General features: G+C 42.1%; 1 protein-coding gene across 10 annotated transcripts in view; it reads left to right on the forward strand.

Annotated features, from left to right (window-relative positions):
• The window catches only part of USP33 (ubiquitin specific peptidase 33), a 96,092-nt gene that overhangs the window by 27,840 nt on the left and 52,530 nt on the right, over positions 1-15,722 (forward strand). For 9 of the 10 annotated variants that reach the window (XR_004001706.1, XM_030573561.1, XM_030573565.1 and 6 more), the window contains exons 6-8: positions 873-963; positions 3,932-4,001; positions 14,688-14,801. Coding sequence is in view for 9 of the 10 variants with exons in the window: in XM_030573561.1 (XP_030429421.1) it covers positions 873-963; positions 3,932-4,001; positions 14,688-14,801 (275 nt within the window). In the remaining variant the exon portion in view is untranslated. Of the gene's footprint in view, positions 1-872; positions 964-3,931; positions 4,002-4,903; positions 5,240-14,687; positions 14,802-15,722 lie in introns of those variants that run through there. The other variant, XM_030573570.1, reaches the window with a different exon arrangement.

Here is a 15,722-nt window from a genome sequence, read left to right on the forward strand (position 1 = left end):
TAGCCTACCTTAGCTCCGCAGCACTGCTGACCAGACTTTAAACACCCGGTTGGCAGTGCTGTAACCATGGGGGTCCTGACTCAAAAGGCGGTCACAGGGCTGCCCAGAGGGAGGGGCAAGTGGGGCAATTTGCCTCGGATCCTGCAGGGGCCCTACAACCCCTGGCCCGGTGGTGGTCCGGGTCTTCAGCGGCGGAGGGCCCTTCAGTCGCTCCGGGGCTTTGGTGGCATTTCGGCGGCGCGGGGCCTTTCAGTGCTGCTGAAGACGCAGAGCGACTGAAAGGCCCCCTGCTGCTGAAATGCCGCCAAAGACCCAGACTGTCGCCAGGTGTGTACAAGCGCCGCAGCTCCCCTGCTTTGCCCCAGGCCACCTGAATACTCTGGGCGGTCAGGGTGTTGACCGGAGCTGCCAGGATACCTTTTCGCCACTTTCTGTCTCTTGATTAAATGGAGTGGGCTATCTGATGGCAAATTTTTGTGCTGACTTTCACATAATTCTTTATAAGTGTTGTGTTGTAATCCATAGTTATGTGGTGAATTGCAAAGCAGGCTTGCTGTTCCTGAAGCAGTAGCAGGAAATCTTAGTGTTTGGCATTATATTTTGACTGACTTATTTTTTCCAGGTTTTCCAGAAAATGGTGCAGTGCTGTATTCTTACCATAAATACCTGCTTGAATTAGTAAGCTTTCCTAGTGTAGGTGCAAACTACTTTTGCTTTACATAAAATGAAACATGCATTTAGAAGGCAGTTATTTTGAATGAACTCCTATGTTTAGGTCATAGGCATATGTTAGTAAAACTGTACTAACACTTAAAGAAAAAATGGACTTATAAACATAATCACACTTATATTTTGCCTTTTCTTCCAATAAGGATTTTAAAATACCTGGTAATCCAACACTGAAGATTCCTCTAGTTACTGTATTTGATATAGAGGTGAAAGAAGATGAACTGAAGACAAGAGGTAATGAAACTGGAGGATTGAAGCCTACACAGTCAACTAATTGCTCTGTCCATGCCCTCACTTAAATAATTCCACCATGTACAGTATGTGTATTTCTTTGAATCCATTCCCCAGCTGTTTAGAAATTTTCTTTTCCAGCTGGAACTGTTTTCCCCAACTCTAAAATAAGCCCTGCATTTTCAGTTTGAAGCTTAATTGCAGCATCCTTTCCTTTTCTTCCGAGAAAGGGCTCTCATGTTGTTGTTTGTAATATATCAGTTACTGATAAAGAAAGCAGTTGTGATGTTTAGTGTAGTTGCTAGTTTTCATTGGACTGAAATATGTGTCATAGCCACACTGGTCACTGGTAGTTATTGCAAATTTTGTTTTAACATTTTTGCTTTTTTTTTAAAGATGCTTTATATGAATGCTTTCTGAATACTAGTTAACATTTTGGGTCTGCAGTTCCCAGCACTCTTTTTTTAGGTTAGTAATGGATTTCATGCTCTGACAACTGCTATCAGTGCAAAGGTTAACCTAAGCCTGATATTGATATAATGGAAAAGGGGAAAGTGTAATTAAACTCCCAAAACTGAGAGGGTTTTATTTGTCATATATTTGTCCTCCATGTGGCATCTTTTTGAAGTCTCCAATATGATCACTTTTATAATGAATAATCTTTGTTTACTACTTCCTTCACTTTATCGTCTGGTTATTTTTACTGAGCTGCTTTGTTGAGACACCGGTGAACATTTTAAGGCAATTCCTTCTCCTATCAATAATGGGGAGAGGTTTCTATTTCATGGACCTTGTTTCCCTTACCTTCTCTGTTCTCCCTTGACTCAACTAGCACCAGCTTTTTGCCAGTTCAGCCTCCCTGTTGGCCCAAAGCCTTTTCCTCTGCCACTCTTGCCATCTGGCATAGCCTTCCTGTGTGTCTCCAACTCACTGTTTCACCATCTGCTCTTAGATCTTCGAAAAAAACTGGTTTTATCACCTGTCAATGCCTTAGTTTCTCTCTTCCTGCTTTTATTTGTATTTAACCCTATGAAATATTCTGGGGATACACTTTATGAAAGTTGCTGTATGGATAAAGTTGTATTCTAATTCCCATTAGCACTAATAGAGTTATGAGTATATGCTTCAAGAAAGAATAAGCTCTCACAAGTTAAATTTATCTTAATGTTTTATTTAAAAACAAATGTTAAATGTTTGTGACAAGGTGTATATTGGAGAGCAGGATGAAGCAATTCTAAATGTAACTGCAGTGAATAGTTCAGTTACAACTTGATGAAAACTATACTAATAAGTTATTAAAAACTTTGCTAAATAAATGTGTATTGAATAAAAGCCCAATCCTTTAAATGATTACACAGTTACTTAACTTTATGCTTGTGAACAATCACAGTGAAGTTAATCATGTGTAAGTGTCTGCAGAATCAGGCAGGGCCTATGAAATTATCACACACACACACACACACACACACACACACACACACACACACACACACACACACACACACACACACACACACACACACACACACACACACACACACACACACACAAAATTTGAAAAAACTTTTTGAAATACCCTATTGTATTTCAAAATGTCCTTAGCTGTGACTGGTATACCTTCTGACTCTAAATGAGAATGTCTTCCTGGTGGGAAGAATCAGGAATGGCAGTCTGATGTAGGTTAAGCGATGGGAAAAGCAGAATCATTTAAATGGAGAGAGAGGAAGGAGACTTTCTCAGTTCCTGTAAGCTAAGTTCTATTCTTTTACTTGTTTGTTTTTTAGAAAATATTTTTGGTTAATTTAGCTGAATGAACCAAGTTTTATAAAATTAATAATGGAACTTGCAGAGTCCTGTCTCATACATCAGAATGATGAGATGCAGTTCTTGTGTCTGTTAATTATCAAACTGTTGAGCTGAAGACTTTGTCTGATTGCTAAATATTTTATTTTTAAATGCTGTGTAACTTTTCTTGGTAATTAGAAGTAGTGATTAGATTGTTTTCAGTAGTACATTGCAATTATTCTTGTAGAAGAACTTTATTATATTTTGAGACAAACTTCTATTTTATTGATTTCATTTATACCTTGGCAGCACTCGTATAGCCTGTCGTGACGATAAAGTTTAATTGAATTGAACTGATAGGAGCATGTAATAGTTGCTAGTTCTGACTTGAAGGAATAGTCTTTCTGAAGCCCTTAGGATGACTCAGTGTTTACCAGTTGAGCCCTATAATAATTTTTTTCCCCATTATAACTTGTGCTATAGATAGAGTGAGCATATATAATGTTTGCTGAGTTAATTAAGAAAAGAAATAGTCCTAGTCTGAAAATGCGATTTTCTTGGAGAGGATGACTGAAGCTGTCCTGAATAAAGATTAACACACTTAATAAATTCGTACAGGAAAGAGAGAGAGAACATAAATTAACTAAAATTGATTCCTTTGCAAAAATAATTACACACTGAGAAAATGTATGTATATTGTTATATAATCTAAATACTCGTTGCACAGATTAAAGATATTGAAAAGCCATTGATAAATCCTAAAAACCTGTCAGTTATATAATTAACAATTATAGACATCAATCATATACAGATAAACAGTAGAGTTCATTTGAACTAGTAAACTCATTAAATACAAGTAAAATTAAAACATTCAAACCCTTATCTTTATAATCTTTCTTCAAAACAGTGTCACATAAAGATACTAAGTGTGAATAAAAAGGTAAAATAAAATCCACTTACACTAGGTATTCCAATCAACCAACAGCAAAATAAGAGTTGAGATAAATTATCTGTTTAGGAATCAAATTCTGCTTAGTTACACTTGTGCAAACCTGTTGGTCTCAAAGGGCTTGCAGAGGTGTACTGGGAGCAAAATTTGACTAGTAAATCTTTGAGTGAAAAGATTATTTTCCAGCAAGGTTCTTTTTAAAATTTATCTTGCTTGATGTATTTTTCCTATTTACAGGTCTTACAGGATTGAAAAATATTGGAAACACTTGTTACATGAATGCAGCTTTACAAGCTCTTTCCAACTGGTAAGGAAAATAGCTGTTAAATGTAACTTTAAAGTAGGTATGTGTATCTGCATGTCTTCAATTATAAACCAGACCCTCAAAAAAGTCCTTAATTTAAGTTTTAGAAAAATCATATCAGTAGAAACCTCATTTTGATGTGTTTGGTAACCTCGTCTTGCAGTAGCATGCATAGTGCAATTGAAATCTGTGGTATTACTTAAGAGTTGCAGGATATGTATATAGTTTCCCTAGAATAGCAGTCTGTGGGTTTGTTTTCCCTCCTCCTCTGTAATATCTCACAGCCTCAATCAAAAATTATAGTTCTAAAAACTAAAAAGAGATTTGGTCATAAATATCCAAGTCGTCTTCTAAGTATAGGGCCATTCTTTGATACCTGAGTTGTTGTTTTATTCATTCTTTCCCAGATAGCAAAAGGTAATATCATGTGTGGGGCACAAGCAAGCTTTGAATTCCTTTTTTTCAGTTATTTTTTCAGTCTGGAAAGTTTTCAAATTGCTATTTATAATATTTAAAATGAAGTGGCATGGTGTAATCTTTTAGTGACAAAAATTTAAACTTGCCAATTTTATAAAAGCAGCTGCTATAAAACGCCTTTGATTAAACACTTGAACTGCTTGGAGCTTAATCTCAAAAACAGATCAAAGAATTTCAAGATCCTAATTATATACTAAACATACATAGTGTATATAAGTAATAATAAAAATTGTAAGTGAAATAGTTTAGAAAGATTTTTATTTTATTCCTAAATATTCATAGATCAGAAAGAGCTGCCTAGCTATATACTTGGAAGTATCAGGAATATTTGGTTAATTTTTGTTTCCATTTTGTTATTAAATGTTTCCAATTATAAAATAGCCTGTCCTTCCCTTTTTAAAAAAAAGTAGGTTGTTAATTAACCTATTGACTTAAAATACATTTATTGAATTTCAGTCTTACTGTTTTCTTTTATACAATGAACCAAAAACAAACTGAGACTTTAATTATTATGTGTAATGACTTATTGCTGACTATTATGTTTTCTGTTTGTGACTTCCCCCTCCAAAACTGTACTGAGTTAGGATTTGGTATTAATAATTATAATCCCTAGCTATTATATAAGGCTTTTCACCAATAGATTATAAAGTACTTTACAAAAAAAAAAAAAAGAGATCAGCATCTTTATCTCTGTTTCACAGATGGGTACATTGAAGCACAGAGAAAGGAAGTGACTACCCCATGGTCAACCCTGCAGGCCAGTGGTACAGTTAGAAATAGAACCCAGGTTTCCTGGATTCAGTACAGTGATCTATCCACTTCTCATTATTTGCCCTGAGGTCCTTGTTATTATCAAAAAATGCTTTGGGATTTTTGAAAGTCTCTTAATGAAAAAATAAATAAAAAGGTGGAAAATAACCAGGAAATTTGGCAAGAAGAGAGGGAAAGGACCAAAAGCTTTTTAGAATATATTATTTGTTATAACAAAATATGTCTTACAGGTCAGGAACCAGTTAACTATTGTTTCTGGTCAATATTAATGGTATGGGAGAGATCAAGGTTATAGTTCCTAGAATTTCCTTGGGCCACTAGTTGATTTTAAATTGCTGCAGTGTAAACATAATGAAAAGCACACTGGGGGTATGTCTACACTGCAGTTAAACATCCTCAGCTGACCAGTGTCATCTGATTTGGGTTAGTGGGGTTTGGGCTATAAAATTGCAGTGTAGACATAACCTAAGGCCTTGTCTACACAACAAAATTAAGTCAACCTAAGTTAGGTCGATGTACAGCCGTTGCAATAATTACTACTTTTTTCATGTCCATGCTAACTCCTTCTGTTGGCAGTGCAGGTCTTCCCCAGGAGTGCTTTCACCAATGTAACTGACAGGGTGGGGCATTGTGGGGTGTTGACCTCTCCTGGTGTGCGATGGGGGGTGGGGAGAGCCCAGGCCTGGCTGCCTGCAGATGAAGGATTGAAGGGATGGGGAGAAGAGTTCTCCTTTCCCTCCTACCCCCCACAATCCCTCAATGGGAGGCGGCAGGGATCCAGGCTCTCCTCCCTCCCCACCCCCCCAGTTCTTCACCAGGAGGTGGCAGCGGGGCTCCAAGCTGTCATCTCCCGCAATGTAAGTAACACACTGAGTACACAGACATTCGTTTGTCCTAACTACGTCAACCTAAGTGCTACAACTCTCACAGAGGTGGAGTTATTGAGTTGATGTAGTGGATGTCTTACGTTGGCAAGAGCACCATGGTCTTGTAGACTCTTACAGAGTTAGGCTGATGTAAACTGCCTTGTGTTGACCTAACCTTTGTAGTGTAGACCAGATCTAAGTCTTACCAACACCAGCTGTAGGTTTGACAGATTAGTCTAGGGGTACATTGTCAATCAAATGTTGACCTCACTCCCTGACCACGAAGGACACACCCATTTGCCTCAGTAACCCTCTTCTCCTGGGGTATTGCTTCTGGGGCCGAGATTGGTGTGATCAGAAGCAAGATGTGGCATGTGGTCCCTCTAAGGCCTGGTCTACACGACGCGTTTAAACCGATTTTAGCAGCGTTAAGCCGATTTAACGCTGTACCCGTCCACACTACGAGGCCCTTTATATCGCTATAAAGGGCTCTTTAAATCGGTTTCTGCACTCTTCCCCGACAAGAGGAGTAGCGCTAAAATCGGTATTACCATATCTGATTAGGGTTAGTGTGGCCGCAAATCGACGGTATTGGCCTCCAGGTGGTATCCCACAGTGCACCACTGTGACCGCTCTGGACAGCAATCTCAGCTCGGATGCAGTGGCCAGGTAAACAGGAAAAGCCCCGCGAAATTTTGATTTTCATTTCCTGTTTGCCCAACGTGGAGCTCTGATCAGCACGGGTGGCAATGCAGTCCCAAATCCAAAAAGAGCTCCAGCATGGACCATACGGGAGATACTGGATCTGATCGCTGTATGGGGAAACAAATCTGTTCTATCAGAGCTCTGTTACAGAAGACGAAATGCCAAAGCTTTTGAAAAAAAAAAATCTACAGGCTACACAGTGCTGCGTGACAAGCGTAACGGGAAGCCAGAGACTCAAATGGACGCTCATGGAGGGAGGGAGGGGGTACTGAGGACTCCAGCTATCCCACAGTCCCCAGCAGTCTCCGAAAAGTATTTGCATTCTTGGCTGAGCTCCCAATGCCTGTAGGTTCAAACACATTGTCCGTCGTGGTTCAGGGAATAGCTCGTCAATGTACCCCCTCCCCCCCCCACCACGTGAAAGAAAAGGGAAAAAAATAGTTTCTTGACTTTTTTTAATGTCACTCTATGTCTACTGAATGCTGCTGGTAGACGCGATGCTGTGGCAGTAAAGAGCAGTATCCGCTCCTCTTTTCTCCCTGGTGGCGGACGGTACAACATGCTTGATAACTGCTGAATACCCCTGGCTGGCCTCAGGGGCGCCTGGGTAAAAATAGGAATGATTCCTGTTCATTCCCAGTAGATGGGACAGAACGGCTGATAACCGTCTTCATCATAGCCACTGGGGGCTGAGCTCCATCAGCCCCATCCCTTTCCTGTGTAAAGAAAAGATTCTGTCCTGCCTGGACTATCAGAGCAGTGGGATGCTGGGCTCCTCTCCCCCGCACCGCTTAATGTCCTGCCTGGACTGTCATAGCACGGGGAGGCTGCCTTCCCCTCATTTTATCTCACTAACAAGTCACTATTTCTTATTCCTGCATTCTTTATAACTTCATGACACAAATGGGGGGGACACTGCCACGGTAGCCCAGGAAGGTTGGGGGAGGAGGGAAGCAACGGGTGGGGTTGTTGCAGGGGCACCCCCCGTGAATGGCATATAGCTCATCATTTCTGCGGGATCTGACACAGATCTGATACACTGCTTCTCTAATACCTTTGCCCCATATTCTAGGCAGGACTGACTCTATTTTTAGAAACCATAAAGGAGGGATTGATTCGGAGAGTCATTCCCAGTTTTGCTTTTGCGCCCCCGGCCAATCTCAGCCAGCGGCACCCATAATAGCAGCAGACAGCACAGAAGGACAGATAACCGTCATCTCATTGCCAAATTACACTGGCAGCAGACGGTACAAAACGACTGGTAACCGTCTCTGCTATCATGCAAAAGCAAATGAATGCTGCTGTGTAGCGCTGGAGTATCGCCTCTGTCCGCGGCATCCAGTACACATATGGTGACTGTAAAAAAAAAAAAAAAAAAAAAACCTGAACGGGCTTCATGGTTGCCTTGCTATGACGTCTGCCAGGGGAAAGGTTGCGAAATGATTGTCTGCTGTTACTTTCCCGGGAGGAAGGAATAACTATCGACATTTACCCAGAACCACCCGTGACAATGATTTTTGCCCCATCAGCCACTGGGCTCTCAACCCAGAATTCTAAGGGGTAGGGGAGACTGCGGGAACTATGCGATAGCTGCAGAATAGCTACCCACAGTGTAATGCTCCGGAAATCGACGCTAGCCTCGGACCATGGATGCACACCACCGAATTAATGTGCTTAGTGTGGCCACGTGCACTCGACTTTATACAATCTGTTTTGTAAAACCGATTTATGTAAAATCGGAATTATCCCATAGTGTAGACGTACCCTAAGATTTCTCCCCACTGCCCTCTACCAGTCAGACTCTTTTTGTGCACCAATCGGAATAGGTATTGCACAAGGGTCTAGCCCAGAACCCCCATCCCTGGAGCTCAACGGTTGGCCAGTCAGTAGCATTGCCCCCCAGAAATCCCATGGCTGTGTGAAAAGGTTGTCTCATTTCAAGAGCATGTTTTTTCAGAAATCCTGGAAATGCCAAGCATAATCTTTTTTTATATGATCACTCTAGTGTCTCATGCAGCTTTCTCACTTCATCTAATGATTTTGCATCTATAGGTTTACCATTAGACATGACAGCCAGGAGGCCACACGCAAAATGCAGATTAGTACCAGGTGTAAGACAAGTCCACTAAAGACTATCTCTCTTTATGGACAAGTAGACTCTTGAGGATAGAATTTGAAACTCTATAGCTATTCCCACCCATGTTTTTTTTTACAACTATTGAAATGAAGTGTAATGTCCCATGAACATGTACCTCTCTTACTCTGTAGCAAGCCTGATTTAAAAAATCTTCAGTAGAGAGGTCATCCCTAGTTAGTCTTACTGAAGATTGTGTAAGGATTGTTTAAATTACAGCTCTCTCAATGTAATTGAATAAAATAATCTAGGTCTAGCCTACCATTAATGTTGTCAAGAACTAACAGTATCCCCCTGTGCGTGGCTTCCACAACCAGCCAGCTTGAATTTATTTGCTCCAGCTTGACAAAACAAACTTCTTCAAAATACACTGCACAGCTAAATCTAGGAAATTCCCATGCAGCTTCTCACTTGCTCCGTATACACATCTATTTGGGGCTCTGCAACTGCAGAGGTATATGGGGGTTCTCCTGTAGAACCATAGGTGTGTCTTCTACATCAGACTCTATCTGTGAGTCAGTTTCCAAGGGGCTGCCACAGGGATCATCAGGAGTAGATGGAGTGTAGACAAGGAGAAGCCCTCTACAGAGCTTTCTGGGGAATTTCTAAATCAGACTCCATATGAGAGTCACCATAGCCCCTAGGAAACCAGGACCAGATACAGCAGTGATTTTCAAACTTTTGTACTGGTGACCCCTTTCACATAGCAAGCCTCTGAGTGTGACCTCCCCCCATAAATTAAAAACACATTTGTATGTATTTAACACCATTATAAATGCTGGATGCACAGCAGAGTTTGGGGTGGAGGGTGACAGCTCGTGACCTCCCATGTAATTACCTCACAACCCCCTGAGGGGTCCCGATCCCCAGTTTGAGAACCCCTGAGATACAGCCTCCTCATTATCAGACATGACGGTTTGAGTGTCTCCCCTAGCGGACATCTCTTTAGTATTTTTCTTATCACATTAGTCTTCGTAAAATTTTTTAAATGACCCTGCCCCGTAACTTTTTGGCAGCTTTGTCCCCAAACCCTTTAGATACAATTTTTAACTCTGATGGAATGTTAAGGAAACATGGGTGTGTGATTATCTGAAGGCAATAGTTCAATCCCATTTTTTCAGTAGATTGTGGTTAAATCAATATGGTTCAATGGAGTTGAATCAGCTGTATTGTATGCAACCACATTTCTCAAACATCCATGTTTTATACAAAATATGGAGGCTTTGTGCTTTATTTCTACTCAGCATTCTACTACATTCATTTCAGCTTTTTGCTGTAAATATGTCTCTTTTCTTAAAGACACAATAGCTGGGTATTCTGAAACTATTTTTATTTAAAAGACATATAGCCCTTGAAAACAGATCAAGATGCCTCATCAAATCTTTCATCTTGTTTAAGGACCATTCAGACCTTGAAACGGGAACACAGATAGTCACAAAGCCCTTTTCAGTAGATGATTTTATTTACAAAAAGAACAGGAGTACTTGTGGCACATTAGAGACTAACAAATTTATTTGAGCATAAGCTTTCGTGGGCTACAGCCCACTTCTTCGGATGCATGGAAATACAAATTTATTTATTTACAAATACCAAGTTTTATTACATTTTATATCATGTTTGTCCCCCCGACTTAGTCCTTTTAGATTTCTTAGAAGTACTGTAGTCTTTTTCCTACGCAGAGTTCTGTAACTTCTTGTGTGGATCAGGCAGTCAATATAATGCGCTAAGTGGTATTACTCGGTTTGATAATTTTGTTTAAAATGCTGTTGGAGTCTCAAGAGCTTTGCAGAGCATTTACCAAGGTCACCCTCAGTGCTACATTTTCTTGGTTTAAGCACAGACATTGCATTGTATAGCCTATGGCAATAACTGTGTTCAAGCTTTCCAAACACAAGTTAGTGCACAGGGCCTGGAGCTTAAAGTCCAGTTCACACAGTCAGGATGCCACTGAGCTGGAGCATCTATAACACAGCCCTCACAAAGCTTCTCCCTAAGACAGTGATTAAGGACAGCATAAAAAGAAACACATACAATAGACTGCATAACTCTTTTATGTTCACGATGTGGCACTGGCTCAGTTAGTTCTATATCAAGGACCTTTCTTAAATCCATATAGCTGTCTCCCTCTTCATGCTCGATGTTCTCTTGAACAATTTGTCTTGGTGTTGAGCAAAAACATGCTGGGCCTGATTTCATCTTTGCTCCCTGATATAATTTTGTCCAGGGCCTCTGAGTCCTCTAGAAAGGTGGCATTGAGCTGGTGAGAGATTTTTTGGAAAAGAAACAGCTGTAAGTCCCCCTGTTGTTAAATTTATGCAACCCCAGGTCAGTTCCTACCGCATTGCACCTCATCCTTGACCACCACTTTTTATAGTCTACGTATCTGAGCAATGTCATCTTCACCTTGTCTGATGTTGACTCTGACGAGCCATGGCCCCTTTCCTTTATTGGGGCATACGACAAGCAACAGTACTCATCAGTCTGCCTCATGAGCACTTGAATCTGGGGATCAGATTCTGGTGTATCCATCAACGGCAAGGCCAAAGAGCTCTCCTCCTTTTCCTCAGAATATTTGCTGAAGTAGCGCTTTTTGTGCAGGCAGCCAAGCACCTTCGGAACTAAAATGAATTCTGTAGTTCTCAACAGGGTAGTGAAAGAGGCCATTTTTCCTCTCAGTGTATCCATAATTTCTGAAAAAGTACACTCGAAACAAGACTGCCTGTTTCATGCAGTGATGGGTTTTCCAGGGGAAGTGCTGCCAACCGGCCAAACATTGAGCTCCAGAGATCAGGGGTTCCCACCTAGACCCTTGTGCTATATCTATTTTGATTGATAGACATTTCCCTTGTGGGAGGGCTTTGGGGGTGAAATCCATGCCATTTGGCAGAGGACCATGGGAGGAGGTCTTAAAAGGGTCACATGACCCTCTTCCAGACGGGTCACCCCACTCCGGAACTTGCCGTGATTGGTCAAACCCGCTCCTGGGGAGGTCCTACAGGACTGAAACTGGCTCCAAGTGGTAGAGGGCAGCTGGGGAATTCTTAGAAGTGTCACATGCCACCCCTTGCTTCTGGTCCTTAGTCAGTGTTGGCTCCAGAAATAATACCCCTGTGGAGAGGGGCTTAGGGTGACAGGTAGGTGGGCCTTACGGATCAGAGAGAGGTACCAGCATTTGATTGATGTATCCCCAGACTATTCACATTTCCATTAACAGATTCTTCAACAAAAATATGTTCAACCAATATTTAAATGATTTTTAAACTCCTATTGAAAGCTTGAAAGCACTGGGGGCTTGTCTACATCAGAAAGTTGCAGCGCTGGTGAGGGAGTTACAGCGCTGCAACTTTGAAGGTGTACACATCTGCAGGGCATCACCAGCGCTGCAACTCCCTGTTTGCAGCGCTGGCCGTACTCCCGTTTTGTCTCGGGTGTAGAGGATCCAGCGCTGGTGATCCAGCGCTGGTAATCCAATGTAGACACTTACCAGCGCTTTTCTTGACCTCCGTGGAAGGAGGAAGCTTCTGGTAATCAAGCTGGTCTCCTTTCCCGGTTTGCTCTCTCGTTCCCGGAACCCCGAGCAAGCAGGTCTCCTTCCCTGCGGTTTGCAGGGTGGCTCCGGGAACGCGAGAGCAAACCGCGGCGAAGCTGGTCTCCTTTCCCGGTTTGCTCTCTCGTTCCCGGAGCCACCCTGCAAACCCAGGGAAGGAGAACCACTTGCTCGGCGGTTCGGGGAACGCGAGAGCAAACCGGGAAAGGAGACCAGCTTCACCGCGGTTTGCTCTCGCGTTCCCGGAGCCACCCTGCAAACCGCAGGGAAGGAGACCTGCTTGCTCGGGGTTCCGGGAACGAGAGAGCAAACCGCGGCGAAGCTGGTCTCCTTCCCCGGCTTGCTCTCCTCGTTCCCCGAACCGCCGAGCAAGCGGTTCTCCTTCCCTGCGGTTTGCAGGGTGGCTCCGGGAACGCGAGAGCAAACCGCGGCGAAGCTGGTCTCCTTTCCCGGTTTGCTCTCTCGTTCCCGGAGCCACCCTGCAAACCGCAGGGAAGGAGAACCGCTTGCTCGGCGGTTCGGGGAACGAGAGAGCAAACCGGGAAAGGAGACCAGCTTCGCCGCGGTTTGCTCTCGCGTTCCCGGAGCCACCCTGCAAACCGCAGGGAAGGAGACCTGCTTGCTCGGGGTTCCGGGAACGAGAGAGCAAACCGCGGCGAAGCTGGTCTCCTTCCCCGGCTTGCTCTCTCGTTCCCGGAACCCGAGCAAGCAGGTCTCCTTCCCTGCGGTTTGCAGGGTGGCTCCGGGAACGCGAGAGCAAACCGCGGCGAAGCTGGTCTCCTTTCCCGGTTTGCTCTCTTGTTCCCGGAACCCCGAGCAAGCAGGTCTCCTTCCCTGCGGTTTGCAGGGTGGCTCCGGGAACGCGAGAGCAAACCGCGGCGAAGCTGGTCTCCTTCCCCGGTTTGCTCTCGCGTTCCCGGAACCCCCCTTGAAGCCGCCCAACAGCGCTGCAGTGTGGCCACATCTAACACCACTTGCAGCGCTGGTTGCTGTAAGTGTGGCCGCTTACTAATACAGCTGTAACAACCAGCGCTGCAAAATTTTAGATGTAGACATGGCCTGGGTTACCCAAACTAGTTAACAACAGTTCAATTTAGAGTCTACAAAATGTATTGTGCCAGAGAGAAATCTTAATCCGTTCTCATTACTCATGTGAAGTATATTCCTTAATGTGACATTATCGTTTTAGAAAAAGGAGCTAGGATAGTTTCAGGCACATTACTACACCTGCTTCTGAGTCTCCCTGCTCATTTTTGTGGTTTTACAATACACTTGGATATTTTTCCAAGATGTTTTCCCCATATTTCTGTGAGAAACGCCCACACAAATATAGAAAAATGATAAATTATACATGGGAAACAATGAAATAGACTATTGTATTTGAAAGGTTGTCAAATGCACAAAGTAAACTGACGCTGAGACTTTTTCTCTCTAATCTCTACGGTAGTAATCTTAGGCGGTCCAGTACTTGTATGTAAACAGTTTTCTGTCATTAGTGATATATTTTTTTTAATTGGTGTCCCTTTAAAGGTAGTCTCCCAGTGTTTTCTTCCTCTGTACGGTAAAATGTATATTTTAAGGGAACAACTTATTCTCTGTGCTGCTTAAAATAATAGCTATTAGAACTATTTGTTCCAAAAAAAGTTACAGATTTTCCAGATCAAGCTTTTCTGTAATTCTAACCACAGAACTAAATATTCATTTTCTGTCCCTATAGTGATATATTTTAATACATTCTTTGTAAGACATTAAGGAGTATTTTTAAAATATTAGCTCTGAAAGTTACCTGAAAATGTCTTGCAGAATATTACATAATCAAAAAGTGCCAGCTTTCAGCCATCTTAACTGCAGAGCAAGGATCATAGGGATATGCCACGATCTCCCAGTGGCTACGTTGGCTGGTGGGAACCTGCCCTTGTAAGGTGGTTCCCACTGGAGAATTCCAGTGCCTATAACAAGTGGCTGTATTGGTCTGTGTGGAGTACTGTGCCACTCATAAAGTGGTTCAGATAAGCAGAATATATGAATGTTGCCTGAGGTTTTAGGAAAAGAAATCATTACTGACATTTACATGGTAAATGTTTAATTAGCCTTAGCTAACATGCTGTTAAAATGAATGTAGGGGGAGGTTCACACTTCTCTTAGCACTATTTAAAGAATAATAATCTTGCTTTCTTCCCTCTAATCAGCCCACCCTTGACGCAATTTTTTCTTGACTGCGGGGGCTTAGCACGAACAGATAAGAAACCAGCAATATGTAAAAGTTATCTCAAGCTGATGACAGACCTTTGGCACAAAAGCAGGTATTGTACCACTTTCCTTGTGGAATACGTGCAGCACAGGGGTGAACTTGTCTTTGGTCCAGTTGTTTTCTCGTGTGTGATATTCAGAAGGTGTATTACAGGCTTTGAATTTAATTAATTTAAAAATAATTCTAAAAGGTTGTGTGGTGCAGTTGGGGAAGTTAATATTTGTTTTAGTGGGAAAGTTACATGGAAGAGGCTTTTCTGTGTATCGTATGACAACTCAAAACAAATGTCATTTAGCTGCTGAGTGATGATGGCATCATGTTTGCCTTCAGGTTGAAAAGAATGATTTTCCCATTGCAGCTATTCCTGTAGTTGATCCCATAATCATGCATAATGGCATTAGATTTTCATCCTAGGAAACATGTTTCATCCATGGAAACATTGACTTCCATATGCAATGAAACATGTAAGTTCTTATAAATAAGAGCGCTCTTTTATGGATAATTGAGCCTCCAGTTTCCAAGCTCAACCTGAGATAGAACAAACTTTGGTTTTTCCATCTGCTTCATACAACATCATTACACACATACATTTCCCATATTTCAGTGACTTCCATAAATTAAATAACTTTCTTTTAAAAGTTTCTGATTGGTAGCCCTCTTAGTCTGTATCAGCAAAAACAACGAGGAGTACTTGTGGCACCTTAGAGGCTAACCAGTTTATTTGGACATAAGCTTTTGTGGGCTAAAACCTACTTCTTCAGATGCATGGAGTGGAAAATACAATAGGAAGATATAGATACACAGTACATGAAAAGATGGGAGTTGCCTTACCGAGTAGGGGGTCAGTTCTAACGAGACAATTCAGTTAAAGTGGGCTATTATCAACAGGAGGAAGAATCACTTTCTTAGTGATAATCAGGATGGCCCATTTCAAACAGTTGACAAGAAGATATGAGTAATAGTAGGGGAAAAT

This window comes from Gopherus evgoodei, chromosome 8 (genome assembly GCF_007399415.2).
Source record: "Gopherus evgoodei ecotype Sinaloan lineage chromosome 8, rGopEvg1_v1.p, whole genome shotgun sequence".
In the NCBI taxonomy this organism is placed as follows: Eukaryota; Metazoa; Chordata; order Testudines; family Testudinidae; genus Gopherus; species Gopherus evgoodei.